The 24,639-nt window shown below is 33.7% G+C and overlaps 1 protein-coding gene across 1 annotated transcript in view; it reads right to left on the minus strand.

Moving 5' to 3' along the window:
* Positions 1 to 556: 556 nt before the first annotated feature.
* Positions 557 to 24,639, minus strand: part of LOC149794181 (putative methyltransferase-like protein 24) — a 29,734-nt gene continuing 5,651 nt past the window's right edge. The window contains exons 3-6 of the mRNA XM_089968283.1: positions 22,636 to 22,764; positions 13,394 to 13,468; positions 12,229 to 12,367; positions 557 to 9,902 (exon numbers count right to left, since the gene is read on the minus strand). Of these exons, the coding sequence (XP_089824409.1) occupies positions 9,516 to 9,902; positions 12,229 to 12,367; positions 13,394 to 13,468; positions 22,636 to 22,764 (730 nt within the window). The 3' untranslated portion in view covers positions 557 to 9,515. The remainder of the gene's footprint in view (positions 9,903 to 12,228; positions 12,368 to 13,393; positions 13,469 to 22,635; positions 22,765 to 24,639) is intronic.

Genomic DNA, 24,639 nt, shown 5'->3' on the forward strand with positions numbered 1-24,639 from the left:
ATTCTACTTTACTTTATATTAATATGCGAAAGGAAGGATAATTACTGTATTGTCTCGGATATCCTTCTTCGATTTTTGTGACCTGGTCATAATTTGCCAAATGTCACAAACTTTTTGTGAAATTATCCTCCTTTATCCAAAACTCTGGTTACTCTAGTGTGTCCAAAATGCATGGATTCTATCCAATACCCACAACTACATGCTTTTATTTCCACACACTAATGACCTGTAATAGTCAGAGGTAAACATCTCAGATTAAAAGGAATTAAGTGAAGTAAGCAGAATTCTGTTTTGTTACAGTTTATTTTATAGCACACTCAGGCCAAACTTTTGTAGATTTTGTGTTTATATGATGCTTATGATAAACTTCTTTTTTCATAACTGAAGAAGCAAAACTGTTTTCCCTGATTGACATCTAATGATTTACAAAAGGGACATAACTTGCATCCCATCTGAAACTAGTTTCCTGCTATAAATAAATCTAAACTTGAGGGCAAGCTGACTAGAATGAGGTAGGGTTTAAGAAAAAGAGGTGAAACAAACTAATTAAGCACCATTATGTTTTTTAAAAATTATTTAATAATTCTGAATCTTTTAAAATAGAACACAATTCCTGATATGGCATGATTTGAAGACAAATGAAATAGATTTAAAATTTACCATATCTATTGTATACATATCACTATAGATATTACATTATTCTGAGCCCTGTTTATATTACAAAGGTAACCTTGATATGTACAACATTCATATAAAATAACAGAACATGAATGGACTAAAACTGGTTGATTTATGCTTGCTAACAACTCCATCCAGATATATACTGGAGATGCAGAATAAATTTCTTCACACTTACATGTCAATAGGTGAGAAGATGTTGGCAAGTTCCACATGTATGCACTGTACTTGCTCATAAGTAGTGTCAAACAACATAGACCCTTATCTGCAGTAGTATAAAAATCTGGCAGATCAGGGTCTATATTGCTGTTCTACTGCTTACTCATAACAAGCCAAATAAACCCAGATCTGCCAGTGCAGTATGCAGTGGCAGATCTGGTTCTATGCACTTTGCAGTTGAAATGGTACACAGCCTGGAATGCTGTGGTTTTTCATGTGTGTGTGGTCCATATATAAGGCACTGAGCATCATTTTGATAGTGAAACGCATATTGGTATAAATTTTCTGAGTTGAAAGTTTGCTTGGAAATCAATAATGAGATCTTTACGAGGGGAAATAAAACTTAAATTATTTCAATTTAAAAGCAATTTCAAATATCTGTTTTTCTTAAATACATTTAATTGATATTCCCAAAACCAAAACAGTAATATAAACAATGTGTTATGCTATATCAAAGACTACAGCATATGGTACTTACCAAACAGCCTTATTCAATTTTCAGACAGAAACATATCATGCTAGTTACAATAACATCTACTCTAACTGACACATGATTAGGACAATCAGCCATGACATAATTTCACTATACAATTTACAGTGAACAAAATTTATCTTGTGAATCAAAGGACATCAGCTGATACTGGACAGAAAAAGCTAGTCTCTTGACTGTCTGCTATATACAGGTTTCATCCCTGAGTGTCTGCAATATACAGGTTTCATCCTTGCCTGTCTGCTATATACAGGTTTCATTCTTTCCTTTTCATGTAACTCTCCACAGTCAGATATGTTCCCCCAGTGAAAAGAAAATATTCAAAATTTAAAATTACCCTGCAAATAGAGACAACTCCTTACCATCAGCAATCTACTGCATCTTGTATCTTACTGGTCTTACTATCATCTGACTAGTGGTTTTACCAGAATACCACAGTATTTTTTTCTTCTGATGGTATGTATTACTGCACTTTATCACTGTACCAGTACTTAAGTAGTTCCATCAGTAAGGAATCCATAGTAACCTTGTTACGAATTTAATATTAAGAGCATGTTTTCAATTTGTATCACAATATAATTAAAAAACTTGTTATTTATTTAAAAACAGTTGCCTCTGTCACAAGTTGATTCTGAATATCACAAATACAACTGCATTTATGATCCTTCAATCACATGTTTAACACTTGTCACCAATGCCAACTGGGATGTTGTTAAAGATATTTGGGCCCAACTTTACGAAAAGTATCAGATTTTCTTTTTACAATTATTTACATGCATATGTTAGTGTGTCAACTATATTTATTCCTTTGTATGACTGCAAATCATCCTAAGGTTTACAGGAGAGAAGTTCTTTTCTGTTTGAATTTTATGTAATTTCTTAATTCCACTTAACATTTTCTCATTTGTTGAGTATGTTTATTTTATGTTTACTGGCCCACTGATAAATATCTTCCCAGAGTGCTGGCACCTGACTCAAAGTTTATCTGCCTATTATATCAATAATGTAGGCAGTAAATTGTAGGCTTCAATGTAAACACTTCCAATTTGTATCAACACACTCTCCGCTGTCAGCACAATGTTTTTAATAGGTTTTCAGCTATAGTTTAAGCCTAATCATCCTATTTTAGTTGTTCGATCTCGACATATACAACAATTAATATATACTTAGCAAATTAGCCTACAGTAAGGTACGGACCATTTAACTTTCAGGGGTTGGTGGGTGGGTGTGCATTATTTTCTTTTGCAAAAGCATCAGGCCCCTGCCACAGAACATTAAAATGTTGGTCCTTAATAAAATTGCAATATACTATGGTAAGTATTGTGGTACATTCATAATAACCATGGTAGAAAATTTTTCATGGTACACAGCTCCACTTGATGGATGCTTTTTATATATTGGAATTTTGACAGATTTTTACTGAAATAATTTGTTTTAGTTACTGTAGGTTTTCTTGCAATCAAAAAGTTCAAACATACTAAAAATGACAACTTTTCAAAGTAGTGCAAAATTTGCAAAACAAAGTTTGACCATAAAAGTACCAACAGAGATGTTAAAATCTAAAAAGTTACATTCCAGTCACAAGTTTTAAATTACTTGTAGACTGTTTTGGAAAATAAACAGTAAAATAGAATAAAATAATGAATGGTCACCGGGTGTTGGTCCCACAAAGTAAATATGAAAAAAAATTATACTACAATAACTCTGTTTTTGGATTAAGTCATTATGCTTTTAAGTTACATCACAGATCTTATGTTCACCGCAAATTTAGCCCTGCTAATCTATGTGTTTAATGTTCTGCTTGAAACCCCTTAGGTTATCATTGACACATAGTTAGTAGGGCCAAAATTATCTTGAAATACATGTGGTTAATATTTATATTCTTACAAGAATTCCTGTGCTAGGCTAATGATGTTTGGTTGGGTGTGTGGGTTTTATGCCATTATCAGCACATACAGGCCACACTATCTGGTAATGGAAAAATCTGGGTAGACCCCAGTAAGAAACTAATACTTGGGAAGCTACTGGCAAGCTTTCTCACATACACTGGCCAATCCAAGAGTTGTTGGCATGCAGACATAGGTGCAATCTGTAATGGTGATCCTAGATCACTTGACTATCCAGGGCCCCTTTGACCAATGAAGCTGTCTCCATTTTGTTACCTGTTTTCTCTTTTGAACAATGAAAACAAATTTCATGACTAGATTGTTCAAATATCTGTAACCTGACCAAGAGACAAACATGGAATTACTGTCAGGGTTCCTGAAAATGGTGTCTGAGCTATTAGTGCAGGACACACATTTGTGTTATTGACAATCATACTTTTTAGGAGTCAGTTCCAAAATTTGTGTATTCTAAATGATTTATGAAAGACCTTATTAGGGGTTAGAGTCTATTTCCAACAGGACTAGGATCAATATTTGATCCTTAAGGCCACCTAAAATAAAACCCTTTTTCAATGGCAAATGTTAAACTGCTAAGTGAAACTTGTATCATTTGATAAAGTGGTTAATTGGAAAAATAATGCAAATAATATCCAAAAAAACAAACAACAACATGAACTGCATACCTAACTATGAGGCATAAAATAAGTCAAGAACACCTGCTTTCTGCTCCGATGCTATTCTTCCAAACACATTCACCCTTCCATTTCCCTTGTATGGCATCAGGCGATAAGACACAAAATTAAATTAACCCATTTAAAAAAAATGAAAATTAAGAACAAAAACCTGGGGCAAAGTCACATATTCAACAGACTGTATTTGGTAGATCTGTTGATTTAAGATTGACCTTAAATTTACCTTTGTATGTTAAAGTCACACAGTTTTTAAAAAAAAACAATTTACAGCAGCAGCAATGTTAATGCTTATGACTAATATTTATAGTCAGCTACAAGTACATCCCATTAACTTATAAAAAATACCATGTTCCCTTTGACAATTTGGTGGGAGATTAATACTACAAATCCAATTCTTACGGACATCAATTACGACAAATTTAAATTATTTTTTAACATAAATGCATATGCACCATGTACCATTACAAGCAAAAATTTTACTGTCAAAATTATAGATCCTGATCTGCAATCTCATATGTATGCTTTTTGTTCTCCTGAATGATCCCAATAAACTACATAGTCCAAAATCTGCCATCACTTAATGTATGCTTTTAATTTTCCTGAATATTCCCAACAAACTCAATAGACCAAAATCTGCCATCATATAATAGCCAGGACAACAAACCTTTGTACATGTATTTTTCAGTTTGATCTCACTTGTACACAAGTACATGTGGTAGCTAGAAATGTGTTCATTGAAATATGAATGCCCCACCAGTGCCTGCAGACTAGCCTAAACACAACATATAATCAGACAGAATGGATGGATCAACAATGGTAAAATCAGCCAAATAACACTTGTAGTGCTGAAGATAATGATTTCATATATTTAATACTGATTATCATTACTATATTTCACTAATATGGACAGTAAAACAAATAGACAAGTTACTGAAGTGATATGGAGCATTTAATCAATTTAAGTCTAAGAAAGTTAAACAACTAAAAATAATAATGTACCTACTGCTTCAGATACAGAAATGAAAAACAACAGTACAAACGTAACTGAATATAATAGAAACATGTGCGGGACACACGGAATGTACCTTCCTATATTAGTAATGATTAATAGAATTTAGTATTAAAAAAAACTAGATGAAATTTAAGCCTACAATTACTGCATGATTTGCCAAAAACCAGACACCCATTACTCAAATTTCTCTTCATAGTGCAAGTCCTAGGATTAAATTTGGAAAAAAAAAATCTTGCTGGTGTTTTTTTTAAGGGACCTAGAATGATGGTTCCAGGACCCTCATTACAATTCTGGTCACAAATCATCTTGTGGATATAATTGCTGAAGGAAATTTCTTATTTCAGACTGATCTACTAAATCTGCAGAAGAAAATCCAACCTAAAGCATGTTACTTCTTTGTGATAATATGCACGTGATAACTGCTTTTTCTTCCATTTTGTTAGACTGGTCACACCAAACAGTCTGGAGCTAACATATTAACAGCTAGTAACCAGTCAGCTTACTAGAATAACAATGGTGACATTTTACATGTTGGATTTTCTTCTGCTAAAATCAACAATTAAGTAATACATTTGAAATTTTCCTCAATAAACATATTCAAAACCTCATCTCTTTAAGATAGGTAATGACTATTTTTTAATCAGTTCAATTTTATAGAATTGATGAAACTTTGCTGGCAAAACATGTGGTCTTTCATGATAGTTTTACTATACTACACTGACCTAAATAAAAAAAAACAGATTTTACAGATATCTGGTCACGCCAATGTTTCTATTTAATTATTTACTTAATATTTAATTACCAGATTATTTAAATTTCTGTATTTTTGTTTGTATTGTTATCCAAACCTTTAAGAAAACTTCAATAAAATTGGAAATCATCTCTCGTGTGTTGATCATGCCTATCTTGTTCTCTATCCATACACAATGAATTAAAAATATACCAATCCAAGAATGGAAATACTACAAATTGTATATAGTGTTCTGTTGGAAATATTTTCCCTGAGTGTACTCGGTTAACTTAAGGAAAAGCGTTAAGAGTTCAAAAGTTATATTTGGAGTCTGTGATAGAGTACAATGAGAAAGTAGCCAGCACACAGAACACATGTGGGCAGTACAATGAGAAAGTAGCCAGCACACAGAACACACGTGGGGAGTACAATGAGAAAGTAGCCAGCACACAGAACACACGTGGGGAGTACAATGAGAAAGTAGCCAGCACACAGAACACACGTGGGGAGTAAAATGAGAAAGTAGCCAGCACAGAACACAGGTGGGGAGTACAATGAGAAAGTAGCCAGCACACAGAACACACGTGGGGAGTACAATAAGAAAGTAGCCAGCACACAGAACACACGTGGGGAGTACAATGAGAAAGTAGCCACCACACAGAACACATGTGGGAAGTACAATGAGAAAGTAGCCAGCACACAGAACACACGTGGGGCAGAGATTGGTCCATGAAGATGTGGCACTGATCTCCATGAACTGCAGTCAGATGTTTCCAACTGAGAAGTGCTGATGCCTGCAAGGAAAAACTACAAAACTGATGGGTTCAGCATCATCGTAAAGGAAGTCATATTTGAACGGATCCTACAAACTGCACTACAGTCAAAAACACTGAATTATTATTTCAAACATACATGATATAAATGGCTTCACATTTTGAACTTTTTGATTATATTACAAGTGTACACTTTTTCTGGCTTATAATATAATGCTCTGGAATGAAAAGCTAGGGAAAACATAATTGTAATGGCTATTCCACTAAAACATAATAGGTGCCACTGGAAGGCACTTATATCATCGGAGTAGTTGCCACTAGGTTCAATTCAGAATTTTGTAAGACTGGTCACAATCATTCGAGCAGCCCAAATACCATGGTAGGTATTTTTCAAAGGTGGCTTTCCTGGATACCTTGTATGTTTATATGGAACAACTCTGAATATATTAATGTATTGACAATTAAAAAGTTTTAGCAATCTCGAACTTTACCAGATTTAGTGAGTACACTGATTTAGTTAATATATTTGTTATGACTGAGGCAAGAAAGTGTGCATTAATGCACAGATATTGTGAATGCCATTGAACAACCAACAATGGTGCAATACAAATCTTCTTGATATAGGAACTGTTTAAAATACATCAATAAAATGAACTTAATTTACGAAATAAATATGTAACATATAACTTATGGAATGTTATGAATCACAATGGAAGGATAATTTTAAAAAATAGATTTGTTTATAAACATATCTCTCTGTACTGCAGACTAATTAAGTCCAAAACATTGAAAAATGTAGAAAGTACAAAAATTGATATAATGACATGAAACTAAAATCAACTTATCTACATACACATAGTCATGCATATTATATTTAAGTCATCTATCCCAAACTGATTTTTTTTCTAAATTGTGCAAACAATGCTTTTTGTCAAGACAGGTCTTTAAAAAAAAAAGAATCCCTTGAAGCGACTGATGCTCTATTGGGCAAAAAGAATTCTCTAGGAATTCGAGACAAGACCATTTCTTACTTTTAACTGGTGAGTGTTGACGTTATCCCTGATATTCTTTAGTGGGAGTAGTGATAACAAAATTTGTACGCTGTACAACTAGCACAATTTTCATTTAGAACTTGGTGAAAAGCCCATTTCATAGTCATCATACAGTAATAGTAGTAACAACAAGAATTTAAAGACAGTCATGCCAGCCATACTAGATGTATGACTATACCCATTTTAGTTTAGGACCAACTAGATATCGTAAGAAGTATATTGGTGAAAACTCCATATTGATATAGCCATCCATTTAGATGTAGAGATAACAATATTTTAAAAACGAAACCTTTGATTCAGCTTTCATTCAGGAAGAGTAGCAATACAAAGATTTTCAAGATGGCTGCTGTACTGGCCATAATTTGAGATCAACTGAACATCATGAAAAGTATTCCAGTGAAAACCTCATGTCAATATTGTTTTCTCCCTCAAGATGAGCTGTGATGATAAGATTTTTAAAATGGTTGCCATGGAGGCCAAATTGGGTATCAGGTCATTACCATTTTTATTCAGGACCAGCTAGACATCATAAAAAGTCTTTATGTGAAATGTTGATATGGCCATCCATTCAGAAGGAGTAGTGAAAATAAAATTTTCAAGATGGCTAATATAGTGGCCATACTGGACATCAGATTGGCACCATTTTCATTGAAGACGAGCATCATAATTAGTCTTTTAGTGAAATCCCGATGTGGATATGACCATCCATTCATAGCTGTTCCAATTAAACATACATGGGACCCAGGGAAGGCACTTTTAAAGTGGGTACTCACCCATAGATGCAGTTAAGAATTTTCTTATCATTTTAATAAGAACTCTGTGAAATCAATGTACACTGGCATATATTTATTTTTAAAACTACCTTCCCTGGGTACCATGTATGATTATGTGGAACAGCTCTCGGGAGAAGTAGTGATATGATTTTCAAGATGCCCACTGTAGCAGCCATATTGGATGTCTGAGTCATTTAGGACTAACTAGACCATTGGATAAATGTGTGTGTGAAGTTCCAAGGCAATCCTGCAAGTAGTTTATGAGGAATAGTGATAACAAATTTGTGCTAATGGAAAGACAGATGAGAGTTAAGAGACCATTCCATAAGCTCTTCTGGTCTATGACCAATGGAACTGAAAATTCAAAGCTGTGTAAAATGTCGCTTTGTGTGTAAATATAGTGGTTTTTGCTTATCTGTGCTAATGAAGATTTAAGGCTTTTAAGTTTAAATCCAACAATTTCAAAATTGTTTATAATAAAAAAATTATGGTAATGGTCTAAAAATTCATCTATTAATACAAATATGCTTTCCAAATTTTAATTTTCCTAAATCCTACTGAATGTTGAAGACTTTGAAGCTAAAAGATTAGTAGATCAATTGCCGAAATTGTCTGAAAATTTAATTTTTTATCTACTTAATACCATAATAAAATGCATAAAATTTTTACTAAGTTGAGTTGGTTTTGCACTACCATACTAAACAGATTTAGGAAATGCAGCTAGAATCATTAATATATGTACAGCAGCTAAAACAGATACCCCATTCTCTCACCAATCACTGCAGAAAAAGAATGATTCATACAAGTTGTGTTTTAGAAATAATATGATATGATATGGAATTGCTGATAAAAATATAAAATTACACTTTAAGATTCTTTCATATTAAACACAAACTTAGGAATTATAAACTGTAAACAGATTAGGAATAAAATATAACTATAATAAGTGATATTCCATTTAAACATACCCATGGAAGGCACTTTTTAAAAACTATATGCCGGGTACTCAGATTACACATAGAGTTCATCTGAAAACAATACAAAATTCTAAATTGCATCCATTGGTGATTATTCTACATTAAAAGTGCCTTCTTTGGGTCCATGTATATTATACTGGAACAGCCCTAATCCATAACAGATGAAAATTTTAAAAAACAATTTTTAAAAACCTAACCCCCCCAAAACCCTAGCAGGAAGATATATTTCCCCCCTACATAAAAGTGACTTTTCTATCTATACCTTCAAAATGTTCTTCCTTTATAAAATCCAAATTTACATAATGCAACTCATAACAAGAACATCTCACCCTCTTGGTTATATTTGACAAATAATCACAAAAAAGATTTTTCCTGTAATTAAATTTTTTGAAATTTAAAGACTCTAGCCAGGACAAGAGTTTGTACATTCTTAAAAAATCTTTCTTTGATGTAAAGAATTCGGTTGATGGTAAATCAGGATTAATAGCTCTGAGAGACTCTTTAGAGTGAATTTCAAATACCACTTGTTTCACATTTTTCAGGATTCTGTCAGATAGCATGGATTCCAAGGCATTCCATTCTGAATACTCTACATCAAACTTCAAGTAGTCTATTATGGCCTGTAAGAGAGTGAATAGCCACCTAAATTTGCAGATATAAAAACTGAACCATCAATGAAAAATAAAATTTCTTAAAAGGAATTGATGCTCTCCAAAGAGAATTTCCAGGAATCCGTAAGTCCATTTCATCTGTTCTTTTATTCTTCTGAACTGCTGAGCACTTATATCATCTCAGATATTCTTGAAATAATCCAAATGATTAAATTTGTAATACAGATATCTCCTGAATATATGTCTCTCTCTCTCTCTCTCTCTCTCTCTCTCTCTCTCTCTCTCTCTCTCTCTCTATATATATATATATATATATTCACATGGTATATGTAAGAGCAGTAGGAAATTCTATTTGTCATGGCTTTTTTACCTTGAACCTGATATGACAGATAGAAAGTCGCAGAACTTGTCTTAGACATTGCTATGAAGAAAAAAAATTATTAAGTTTGGTTCAGGATCCTCCATTGATTGACAGACTAGATCTCATAAAAAATCTTAATGAAACCCCATGTCTTTACTCCCATCTAATCAACCAAAGTAGCAATATCAAGATTTTCATGAAGTATAACAAGGCGAACATGTTGATGTCAGACTAGCACCATTTTCATACATAACCAACTACATATTAAAAGAAATACATGCAGTGAAATACACATTGACACGGTGACTCTCCATTCTGAATTAGTAGTAAAAACATGATTTTCAAGATGGCCACCATAACAGCCATATTAAAGGTCTATTTTTCACAATCTTAGGTTCAGATGGTTTTAACAGTAAATTTTTGGCCATATCATGATTTTCATAAAGACATCAAGGCAGCTGATGTGGGCTGGCCTGGGCAGGTATTGAACCTGTGACCCTTGGATTATGTGTCCAACACTCTACCAACTAAGCTACTGCAATACTTCACCTAGTGTCAACTAGATATCATAAGTAGTCTCATAAGAACCCCATGCTGATATGACTAATCTGTTCAACTGAAGTAATTAAATCAAGATTTTCAAGATCGCCACCATGGCAGTTGCATTGGAGGCCTCATTGTCATCATGTTCCTTGCACAGAAAGCCATTTTCAGAGGGGCACCACAATGGCAAAGAAACAGGGTGCAAGAATCAGACATGGGACCTAAAACAAAACCTGTCTTTTCTTTACATATGAAAATATTTTTATTTCATCGTAACTAACATCAATTTCTTATGAGCTTTCTAATCAGCTAAAACTTTAATGATCAGGGGGTGCACCAAATGTATGTTTTGCAGAGATTTTCAATGATGGCAATGGTTGAGGTCTGATCACAATGTTTATTAGGATTAACTACACATCACAAAAAAGTCATTAATAAGGAACCCCATGTTGATATTACCATTTGTTCAGAGGAAGCAAAACTAAGGACATTTTTAATATAGCTAACATGGTGACTATCTTGGCTGTCATATCAGTATCATTGTCATTAAGACAAACTAGACAACATGAGAAATCTTAAAGTGAAAACTCCATGTTGATATGGCCATCTTTCTGGAGATAGTGATAACAAGACTTCACATTGAGCAAAATACTCCAAATCCATCATAATTAGCAGAAGTATGACATTAACAGCATCATTCTCATCGGATATGTATAACTCTAACACTACACTTCCATTGTGTTTGAAACAATTTCTAGCATAAATGGTGATGATGTCAAAAGCTTGAAAATCTTGAGAGAATTCGTTCACCATCAAGTCAGTGAAGCCGCATGACCAACCGTAGCTGCCATTTCTCATACTCAAAATTTGTAAGTTCTTTGCGTTTACCTCACTATCAGAGCTTTTATCTAAGTTATTGAAGCTTTTATAGTTGTGATTCCTATCGTGCAAACTCGAGTAAGTACTGAACGAAATCTGCAACCTCAGTTTTGGAGTGAAGAATATGACCCAGTTACTTTAACAGCAGTTTATGACCAGAGCATAAACAGTGATCACGTGATCTGATGTAATGTTCATTCACACCAATGAATGTAATAGGGGGTTTTCCCCAAAGGTGGCACTATGAAAACCCGCTCAGAATGGCTGATGTTTACAGCTGGCACTGAAAGGCACTTTCAGGTGAATAGTGTAGAGGCGTCAAAAGGTGCTTCCATGCAAACTGGGTAGAGGCGTCCAATGGTGCTTCATTGAAAATGGAGTAGAGGCATCCAAAGGGGCCTGCATGAGGTAAAGAGTTGAATGATTGTGCAAATTGTTTTGCAACAATATACATCTATAACTTGGATTAAACAAAACACAAAGTGAAAAACACAAACAATAGTTTCTAAGTATTTATGGTAGCAAAGAAAATATAGACTGAAGAGTACAAACCTCTAGGTGACCTTCTGCCATAATGTGTGTCAGCAGTGATTTCAACTTCCATCCTTTACTGTTCACTTCTGACTTCCCTCCAAGACCCAATGGCTTAAACCGAATCAGCTTGGATCTGTTGTGTTCTTTAAGCTGAAGACTGCAGACAAAACATTTCAAGTAAATGTTATACATTCCATTGTGTAATTAATAGGTGTTATAACTGATACTACCATAATTAACCCAAATAATTGGACCCTCCTATTTTCTGGACAGTTTCCAAATTTGAAATAAATTGAAACAGTAAACAAAACATTCTAGACATCAGGCAATTTTTTTTTTAAGTTGATGAAAAAAAATTAAATTAAGAATGTTACCTACAGCATCTGTACTAAAAAATATCGTGATTGAGAAGTCAACTGTCAGGCTGTGAAAATGCTTTAATTACTGTAATTATCAAGAAAATACTTTAATTACTATAACTATAATGACAATACTTTAATTACTGTAATTATCATGAAAATACTTTAATTACTGTAATTATCATGAAAATACTGTAATAACTGTAATTATCATGAAAATGCTTTAATTATCATGAAAATGCTTTAATGACTGTAATTATCATGAAAAAAATACTTTAATTACTGTAAGTATCATGCAGATTACATGAAGGTATTGTCGACGGTCAGCAATAAAAAGTTGACATGCTTCATATCAAGCAGCTCACAAAACAAAGTGAGCCACAAGCTTGTTAAAGATAACAATAAAATACAAAATACCTTTTATGTCCAGACAGCGGGTGGGATTAATTAAGAAGTCAGTTTTAGAACCAATGGTCATAAGCATCACACTAAGCAAATATGGCTTATTTTAGTGTTACTTTTGGAAATTGTACAGATGGGAGGAAATACAACCATGCACATCAAGTCTGGAAAAACGTTTTCAGTACTGTAAATGTAAAGCATTAACATGATTTCTATTTACTGTAAAAAGAACCAGATTTACATTTATTTGTGATACAGTGGTCAACGTCTATTACATTGACGGGGGGGGGGAAGTCGAGTAAAAATCTCATGACCTGCCTGGCATGTTATAATCCTGGAACACAAAGAAAACAACATCAATTTTTATATACATTGTAAAAGAACAGTTGAGATAATATCTGTTACGGTGTCTCTGAAACTACCTTGGGTCAAAGGCCAGTACTGAACACTTGTAAACTGTAGACACTTCATCTTCAAACCTCCAATCATTTCCAATCCTGTTAAACAAGAAAATTTGAAAATATAAGAAAAGAAGAAAACACTTCTATCTTTTTAAGACACTAACCAAGTTAAAACTCATCATTTCCATGCAGTCCTCCAAAATTTAAATTGCATGTTGTTTGTTCTATGATTACTCCTAACAAGCTGCATAGACCAAATTCTGCCATTTCATAATGCATTTGCAGTACAAGTCTATGCAGTTTGCAGTTAGATCTAAAATTACACATGAGTACATATGCTGCATTTTGTGGATATCACTTTTCACAGATTTTTGTAGATTTCATGGTTGTAACAAATCACATATTTTAAATGATCTTACTTTGGAACAATAAAGTCCTTTCCCCAACTCATAAATTTAATTACAAGCAAATATAATTATTCCTGAAAACTACTCAAACTGATGCCCATAAAAGTAAATGAATTAACTATATTCATTATGCAAGGCCAAACAGGGGCCATAACTCTGAGAAATTTTAAGGGAAAAGGAAATAACAAAAAAAATGATCCAATTCTTTTTAACAGTAAGACTCAATACAAATTTTATTTAAATTCAGAAAGTCATTCCAAAGTAACTGTGACAAAATTAAGTTTATAAAGAACAGGATATATGGATAGACTCTGGCTCAATTAACCAATGCAGTTCAAAAACTTGAAGTGGTCTCATGTATTTTTGTAGCAAAAGCAAATAACAAAAATAAAGATTTAATAACAATATTAACAGCATCATCATCATCCACTGTTACATACAAACCCAAACCAGTTCCAGCATGAACAACTTTTATTTCAACCGTAACTTTAATGATCCTTAAAGGAATGACATCATTGGGTGTAGCCATAATGAGTACTTTCCCACAAGAAGCTGCTTATCTTCAATAAATTGGCTTTTGCTTTCACAATCTGGGTCAAACTAAGCAAAATTGTATTCCCTATTGTTTGTAATTTACAAAGAATGTTCATTGCATGCCCTCCTGGGACTGATATTGTCTCCGATAACACAATTCTAGTGCACACAATCAAATCTGATTTAATCATATCATATAACAAAGTGGTATCCCCAATAGTTAAAAACTGATTCACAAAATCAATTTTTCTTCCTATTTGTTTTATAGGAAATCCAATCCTAACACTCCTTCTGCTGTCAAGTCCATTGTTGCAATGATAACACAATGCTCATGACACTCTACCCTGAATAACAAGGTCAATTTTCCTTTAACCACTACTTCTAGTGGGTTTCCATCTGCATACAGACAACTTCAAATAACCTCAAGTAACTTTAGGTTGATATTCCTGTGCTATCTCTCACTGACACCCTTTGCTATCACTGTAACTGTAGCACTAGTGTCAATTAAAAACTTTACATCCACTTGTGTACAGATCCCCAAATGTGCAACCCACATTTTTCATTGCTGCCAGGCCAAGTTATATTCCAGGACCTGGAATCATGGTCCCATCCCTGGCCCTTTGGGGTGGGCTGCACCTAGTTTTCTGACTGTGAATGTTTGGACTTAATTTTATGGGCAGTCCCTTTTGAAATGCCTTATTTCTTCACACTAGTAACAAGAATTTTCCTTCTTTCCACTTATCCCTCCAAATGTTGCCTTCATATCCTTTAGTAAAGTCACAAGTTCCATAAAATTCTTAATTTCCTGGATCTCACTTGGGCCTGTATCAGATTTCATCATGTTTCATACATCCTGTCCCAAATCCTCTCAGCTTTATTAAAAGCTTTGAGTTTCAAACCAACTGAACTGCTTCATCAAGGGTTTTAGAAATACAATATACCTGTGAAGCAAGCTGGTATATTGCTTGTCCCAATTCTGGGAGTATTTCATGTTCCCTTCTAAGGTGGCCTTTTAGTTGTAAAATTTTGTTTGTTTTTTCCTTTCTTGTGAGTCCATGAGCCTGTTGTAATCTGGAGTTCCAAATCCCAGCATCTGTTGGGCCTTACCCCTGAGACTCAATGCCAAATAAAACTTATTCTTTTCTTTAGTCCATTTGCTTATCCCATTACATGTATTAAGATGCACTTGAAAGTTCAATGGTTGTGTGGTACCGTCATATGACTGGCATTACTAGTGGCCGTTTCATTTTAATTTGTTCCAAAAATTTACGAGAACATTTGAATTCAGAGGCACTATACCAACAATAACAAGGACAATGAATGAATGAAATATATCCAGATGTAAAAACTATTCCTTAATTACGGTTAATATTACTCATTCATTCACTTCCAATCAAACTAAAACATCTCTTTGTAACCTAAAACTCAAACACATACATTCGCACTAAGCAGCAACATAATACCAACGAAGGTTTACAAATGAACATCACACAAATGAGTGCAGGGCTGAGCAAATCCCATAGCCCGATGTCCGGGACTAGTCATTTTTGAAGTCCGACAAGTAAAATTTTCCAAGTCGCTAGTCCGGGACAAGTACTTTTTAAAAAAGTCGGGCTAGTCCTTATTTTCGTGCTTTAATCATTATATCTACCTTTATTTGGCCAATCATGCCCTCTGGGCATACTGAATACTTGATTCTACCCCTCTTCATGTATACATTTACATCCTGTTACCACTTGACTGCATATTGGGTTAAGCGACCAAATTATTGGCAAATCAAACACACGTCAAACAAAAGAAAGCCAGTATGATCAATTAGCAGTGTTGTAAGCGGTTTTGTTGCAATTAGTTTACTCAATCTAGAGCATAACGAGCAGCTCACTATGATTTTAATACAGCGAGTCAGTGTAATTAAATTAATGAAAGGTACTTTACCAACATCAGTGTTGGTTTCCTTTATGAACTGATTAAATGACAGTAATGATTCTTTAATTTATAACTGATTATACAGATGATTTACTTCCATGTGTGATATTGTGTTTGAAGCGAAACAATCATGCTAATTAATGAGCTGTTTCAGTTCGTATTTAAAAGAGAAAATTGATGTTGTGATCACTTTAGAAGTAGTTGTCAAGCAAGCTGATAGATATTCTGTGGATAAAATGACTTTGCTAAATTATTTTTGCAAGGAAGGTAATAACGGCGATTCGGTGAAGGTAAATTTATTTGAAAATGGAAGGATAAAACGTAAGATATATACTGAGTGCGCGGTATCTATTTCTGAGTGTGAACAAGGATTTAGTTCAATGAATTTAATCAAGACTTCTTTAAAGAATTCCTTAAACCAAAAGAGTTTACAAATGTTAATGAACATTTGTGCAAATGGACCAGAGCTTGAGAACTTTAACCCAGACACAGCTATCAACTGCTGGCTTAGCGCTGGTGCAGGTGGCAGACATATACATGGACATATTTTTAAATCCATCAGCTAAAACATATATACATGAACCTGAAGAAGCCAAATGTATAACAACCAATGTTTTTGAAAAATTAAATTCTTTTAAGAAATAATTATGTTGTATATTATTTTGTGTTTTTTTTCTATGGATTAAGTACATACGTCTCATCAAATCTCGGCAAGTGATTACCATTTTGGGACCAGTGAAAAGTAAGGTGGGACTAGTGAAGAGTAAGATGGGACTAGTGAAGAGAACGGTGGGACTAGTGAATTTTCTGAAACCACTTGTCCTGGACTAGTGGTTAAAAAAAAAAATTTGCTCAGCCCTGGAGTGAGAAGATTTGTTGATCCAAAATTGATAAAGATTTTAACATCATCTACTTTATAAAACAGTAGCAGAATATGACATGTACTTGTAATGGTACATCAATATGACATGTACAAGTAATGGTACATCAATATGGCATGTACAAGTAATGGTACATCAATATGGCATGTACAAGTAATGGTACATCAATATGGCATGTACAAGTAATGGTACATCAATATGACATGTACAAGTAATGGTACATCAATATGACATGTACAAGTAATGGTACATCAATATGACATGTACAAGTAATGGTACATCAATATGACATGTATAAGTAATGGTACATTAATATGACATGTATAAGTAATGTTACATCAATATGGCATGTACAAGTAATGGTACATCAATATGGCATGTACAAGTAATGGTACATCAATATGACATGTATAAGTAATGGTACATCAATATGACATGTACAAGTAATGGTACATCAATATGACATGTACAAGTAATGGTACATCAATATGACATGTACAAGTAATGGTACATCAATAAGACATGTACAAGTAATGGTACATCAATATGGCATGTACAAGTAATGGTACATCAATATGACATGTACAAGTAATGGTACATCAATATGACATGTATAAGTAATGGTACATCAATATGGCATGTACAAGTAATGGTACATCAATATGGCATGTACAAGTAATGTTACATCAATATGGCATGTACAAGTACATCAACCTGACATATACAATAGTACATCAATATGACATGTATAAGTAATGGTACATCAATATGGCATGTACAAGTAATGGTACATCAATATGACATGTACAAGTAATGGTACATCAATATGACATGTACAAGTAATGGTACATCAATATGACATGTACAAGTAATGGTACATCAATATGGCATGTACAAGTAATGGTACATCAATATGACATGTACAAGTAATGGTACATCAATATGACATGTATAAGTAATGGTACATCAATATGACATGTACAAGTAATGGTACATCAATATGACATGTACAAGTAATGGTACATCAATATGACATGTACAAGTAATGGTACATCAATATGACATGTACAAGTAATGGTACATCAATATGGCATGTACAAGTAATGTTACATCAATATGGCATGTACAAGTAATGGTACATCAATATGGCATGTACAAGTAATGGTACATCAATATGACATGTACAAGTAATGGTACATCAATATGGCATGTACAAGTAATGGTACATCAATATGACATGTACAAGTAATGGTACATCAATATGACATGTATAAGTAATGGTACATTAATATGACATGTATAAGTAATGTTACATCAATATGGCATGTACAAGTAATGGTACATCAATATGGCATGTACAAGTAATGTTACATCAATATGGCATGTACAAGTAATGTTACATCAATATGGCATGTACAAGTACATCAACCTGACATATACAATAGTACATCAACATGACAATCATAATGAAAATCAAAACATGTCAATATGATAAACTTAATGTAAATGAAAAAAATATAAGGCTCTAATTTGATAACAGCAAAATAAAAATAGCTGGAAAACATTAGGTATGCACACTCTAGTGAAGGACTGGGTTATCACATGCATGTAACTGAATGGTTATAAACCCAGTTTTTCAATGACTAGACTGAACAACAGAATTACAAAATTTGTCTTTTGTGTTCTGGACCATGGATGATTTAAGCACCTTTTTGGGTGGCTGGCTTGTTGATAAATGGTGACTTTCCCAAAATTGCACAATTTGGGCTAGGCATTTACCACCCTTTAGTCATTAGTTAGAATATCATGACTCCATATGATTATGGATGCAGCACATACAGTTCTGTTCTCTATATATCACCATAATGCTAGCAAAGTGGCATGTAAAGAACTATTAAGCCATGTACTACTGGCAACCATAATAATCACAATGAAATGGTTAACAATCCATATTTTTTCACAGTGGGAAAAATCAATGAGGGCTAACCTTTTTTTACATATGAGTTATGTTATTCACTTATGGATACAGTACTTTACGCATTATTGAGTTTTCAACACAATTGTAAGTTGTCAATACACATGCGTATTTCAGGTTACCATAATTACCGCAAATATTGAACACTGTATTTGTTGGGACACCATATATGAATTATTTTTAAAAAACTATGTGCAGTGTATGTTCTGGGACACATTGTTTTTTTCGAGTCATAAGTTGTGGGACATCTTTTAAATTATTAGAAAATTAAATGTTGGAAAATGTACTCCAACTGAAATTTTATTTTAAAAAAATACAAAATGTCTACTTGAAATAAATCTCTTTAATCCACTGCAGCAGCATCTCATCAAAACAACCCTTCTCCTGTACACATATGATCCATTCTTTCAGTGCAAAAATCTTTTTTTATTTAGCTTTCTTATATTGTGATTTTTTCATATAGAGGCAGCACATCGCTTGAAGCGGAAACTGCAATGAGTAAAGTTTTCAAATCTGCACCAGCCTAATTCTCACACATTTGGCCCCCATCTTATCATCAGCCCGTCCAAGAATGAGATCAAAGTACACCAGAATTTCATCCAAGTTAATGATCATATTGTTGGTGAAATCATTCACTTCTCTTCTAGCCTTCATGAATTCATCACATGATTTTTTCTCCTAATCTATTGGGCAATGCTGGGTTATTGATGTCCGTGCACTATATTGTGTCACTTTAAAATTTGTTCCATTATTTCAATTTATTTTCAAAATTTCCATGAATACCAGTGAAAAGGAACCAAAGTTTGTTTCACTATCTCATCCGTCTTTATATACCCAAAAAAAAATAAAAATGGGCACACTTAGAAGAATCCATAGTTGGCTTGCTTTGCAATAAAAATAACCTTTGTCTTTGATGTCCTGTTGGTAAGTTCAAAGAAGGAGTTTACAGCTCGCTGCCAGTTGTGCTTATTCACCACCTGGGGATCTATGTGCTTGTCATCTGTAGTAATAATTAATACAAAGGAGCAATGAAGTCTGCGGGTTAATAGTAATGACACTTTTGCAACCCATGCTGGCGAAAAGATTGTCACTTACACTCAAGTGAATGTGTTTTCAAATAATCATTTTTATTTGCGAGATACTGTCATAAAGTAGAAATGGATACAATTCAATCTTGATTATTTTGCACCTAACACTGTCATGCATGAATGACAGTTGTCTTCAAGATATCAGTTGATTATTTCCCTCTTGTTTGCGATTTTGTTGGATCCAGTTTTCAGTTGATAACAAACATATTCAAACCTTTGAGCACAACCAAACACAATTTGTTTATCAATGCTCATCAATGAACAACGTGACATGTGTTATCAGACATAAGCAATACACGCTACAGTATGGAAGCCGACGCTACACATACAAATTTTGTGGATATATTTTATTCTTCAGTGCTCATGTTGAAAAAAAAGGAATAAATGATAACAATACAAGGTTAGTGTCTTTTTTTTTATTATCAAATAAGTGTTTTGTTTATCTATTTTATTGCAATGTGCATGGGGGGAGCACAAATTTATTTCGTTTCTTAAGTCTTGGGACATATGACCTAGGTGAAAAAAGTTTCACCATAAATTCTGGGACAACAAAAAAAATTATTTTATCATATCCCAAAATATACAGCAAATATGGTAGTTTTGTCTTCAATTAATCAAAATATCAAATGTTTATTTTCTCTCAGTGTCAATCATACTCACTGACATCAGGTCACCTCTTACAAATTTCCCTTGTGTGTGAAATCAAATCTGTGTAGCCCTCCAACACCTATCTCTACATTCACTTAAGTCGACAATATTACCTTGGTAACAGGGATAACAAGATAAATGAGTAGTACTGTATAATGAAAATTATGACATTTTTTAAAAATTGGCGACAAAATATTAAGGTTGGCAATTTTGGGTTGACAACTTTATTAATGCCAGTGCCATCCCTGAAACTTCTTACTCTTCCCAAGCTACACCTATACTTAACACTAAGGTAGTAAAATGGACAAAAAATATTTCCGTAAAAAAATAACAGGAGTCGCTGTCCCATGTGACGCATACACTGTTCCTTATCACAGATTTAGTTTCTATGACATAGTACACCATTCTTTACGAGATTAGGTGTCTGCAACATAGGTGGTGCTCTAATGTTTCATATTTTGCATAGGACTAGAATTTTAAAGAAAATGAATTTCCCTGGTTATGCTGGCTATTTAAAAAAGACATTGTATATCTTAGATATTGTCCAAAGAACCTTTAATTCTCTTCATTCTGGTGTATGATTGATGGGTGTAACAGGGATTATATAGTATACAGCTTGGCCTTATTCCAGATGTGTACCTTTCAAAAAAGTGCTAGCTCCACTTAGTCATTTTCACTTCCAAACTTCAAAGGTAATTGTAAAATAAAAAGAGCCGATAACGTTTTTACATTTTATATATTTCGTAATTCATTAACTGCACTTTCAGATGCTAGTATTGTCTAGTCTGGCATAATTCATTTTCCCTTTTTTAATAGTTGCTAAGGATAGTGTACTTTAGACAAATTCATGCTGAGTTTTGGAGCACAAGGGAGCAGTCATTTTAGTTAGCAGTGTGCTTAGATCATTTACAATTATTTCCAAATCAAAATATCCAAAGAAATGTCAGCCACATTACATGAAAGCAGCATAGAGGTATGCCAACATTCTCTCCACTGTGCATGTTTTAAATGCAAACAACTTCACCTTATATATGTCACTCTCTCAAATGTACATAACAACTGGTGAGCACCCCCGTATTATACCATAAGAGTTTCCACACTGTGTTTGACTGTTGACAGTTACTGTGTTAACATCAATATAGATATGTTTTCCATTGCTTTCCATTATGACATAGTCTCGCTATAAAATGACACACTGTTGCTACAAAAAGACATGCTGTATCCCTTCCAAACCATAAGACACACTACTGATATCAAATTCCAGCCTGCGCCACTACCATATTTATTACACATCCATTTAAACTTACATGCTTGATTTGGCATCTCTATACAGTTGTTAAATCCATATTGTATCACACACCTGGAATAGAACTACTTAGCTGTCTTCTTTGATGTATGTACATATATATTTTTTAATCCATGAACTGAACTTTCATAAATCTCAATTTCTTACCTAATTTCATTCATACAATAAAGCTAAATATTTGGAAAGGGTAAAAGGGGAGGTATGTAATAAATACAAAACCACATTTGTGTTTTGATTTGTGTCAGTGAAAGAACATGATTTCTTTGACTTACGAATACAGTACTACACTTCATTTGCAAATACAAATGATCAAGATGGGTGTGTCAAAAGAAAATTGAGGCATGTTACAGGGATGTGCCAATCACAAGAAAAGAGTGTCTTCTTAAAATGTACCCTGATCTCATTTCTTTTACAGCCCTGACACCTCATAGAAACTAAACTGTATGGAAAAAATGTTAAAAGTAAGATAATAACTGTAAGGAAATTTAATGACCATACCCAAAAGAGTAGATTAAACATGGCTGTTTTAGTGCAAAGGGAGGTGAGAAGCACACATTCCATCCTCCATCATTCAAGCTTCCCAATCGACGATCATCTCGACAATGTACATCTTTGATTTCAAGGTAACTGAAAAATTCAGACATATAATTATCATTATTATTATTATTTTTCAGATATAATGCTACTTGACAGTAACACACTTTAATAACATTCACTCTTTAATATCATATATTGCTTGTTCCTTATGATCTATAGTAGAACAACACAAAATATCATTTTGTGCAATGTAACTGTAAACAAGAAATTTCCTAATTGTGCTAAATGGAATCAACAATCTTGTATGTATGAATGTGGGAACTGTTCTTGTGCTTCATATGATAAATGCCTGTCATAACTGAAACCTGCAAATGGGATAAAACAACAGTTAACATACCAAGTCCTACAATTCAACAAAATTACCCCTACTAATAATCATTACAAAGCCATTTGATCTTTGATTGATGATGTTGCTTTTGACACAAATATTGTTTTTGTGTCACACTTCCAGATTATAGCTATTTGCCATATATACTCACTCAGGTCAAGTCCAACTTTGAACACAACACAAACACGGATTTGTCAGTGTATGATCAGCAGATCAGGGTCTATGTCGTTTGTTCTACTTAACAAAATGTACCAACCCAGACCAGTGGTATATTATGCAATGGCCAATATGGATTTGTGCAGTTTTCATTTTGACTCATAAGCAAGTATTTACAGTATGTGTTTTCACTGATATTAGAGCACTGATATTCTTACATACACCAAAATCAGATATTTATAAATCCAGAAGTTCTGAACTCCATTTTACACTGTGCAGCTAAAAATATTTGGAAAGTGTAAAACGGGAGGTATGTAATAAATTCAAACTCACACTCAAGTTTTGTTCCAAGTCAGTGAAACGTGTGTGTGTGTGATTTGGATTTTTAACGCAGCTTTAACAATTTTTCAGTCATATTGCTACGCTGTCTGCAGTGTGACAGTTTATAGTGATCTCTAGCACTCAGGCATTATGCCACAGACGTGTAGCATGATGTTCCACCCAGTCACATTATCCTGACACCATGCCAACCAGTCCTAACACTAACCTCGTAATGCTGAGCACCAATCAAGGCAGCTATTAGTACCATTTTTGTAAGTCTTTGGTATCACTCAGCTGGGGCTCAAACCCACAACCTTCCACATCCGAGGCATACACTCAAACCACTATGATACCGGAGTGGTTCCATGTCAGTGAAAGAACAGGTCTCATACACAGTAGAAACTTACATCATGACCAATGGTCTTGACATATCCCAGTGTCTTACCAAACTGTCATTATGCAAAACATACTGCATGTAATTTTCTGCAGACTTCAATAAGAGACGGTGTATACACTATAATATTAACTAATAAATTTAAGTCTCATATATCCAGCAAACTTGTCAGCAAGATCTCCCTGACTTTAGGCTGGTGAAAACAATGCAATGTACAGATTACATTTAAGTTTCATGATTCCAGGTTTAACATTTTTCTTTTATAAAAAAGACACAAATCCTATGAACTAAATACAAAAGCTGAAGATAAGCCAGTAAAATGTCAAATGTATGTTACATTTACTTTCTTTTGTTGCATGTGTGTGGTACTACTTCAGCACCTGATAGTCTTATGCATGTACCAATTATACAGCCCTCCTTTGATAATTCACACACGATGTGGTCCAAAAACACAGACCTTGACATAAGCAAGAGCATGAGTTGTGCTAGGAAAGTTTTATGAAAAATGTAGAAGTTCAAAACTTCAAAATTGGGTTTAAAAAAGACTGACATGCTGCTGTAATGACCAATAAGGTCATCTACATACAAATACAAATGTGCCTACCAATTTCATTTCTCTACCTCAAAAGGTGTTTGCAAAATAGTGATAACTAGTTTTTTTTGTAAAACAAATTCAAAAAGTTGAAAAGTGTGTAAGAAGCAGAAA

The sequence above is a fragment of the Sinohyriopsis cumingii genome, chromosome 8, assembly GCF_028554795.1.
Source record: "Sinohyriopsis cumingii isolate HCF-2022 chromosome 8, ASM2855479v2, whole genome shotgun sequence".
Classification (NCBI taxonomy): domain Eukaryota; kingdom Metazoa; phylum Mollusca; class Bivalvia; order Unionida; family Unionidae; genus Sinohyriopsis; species Sinohyriopsis cumingii.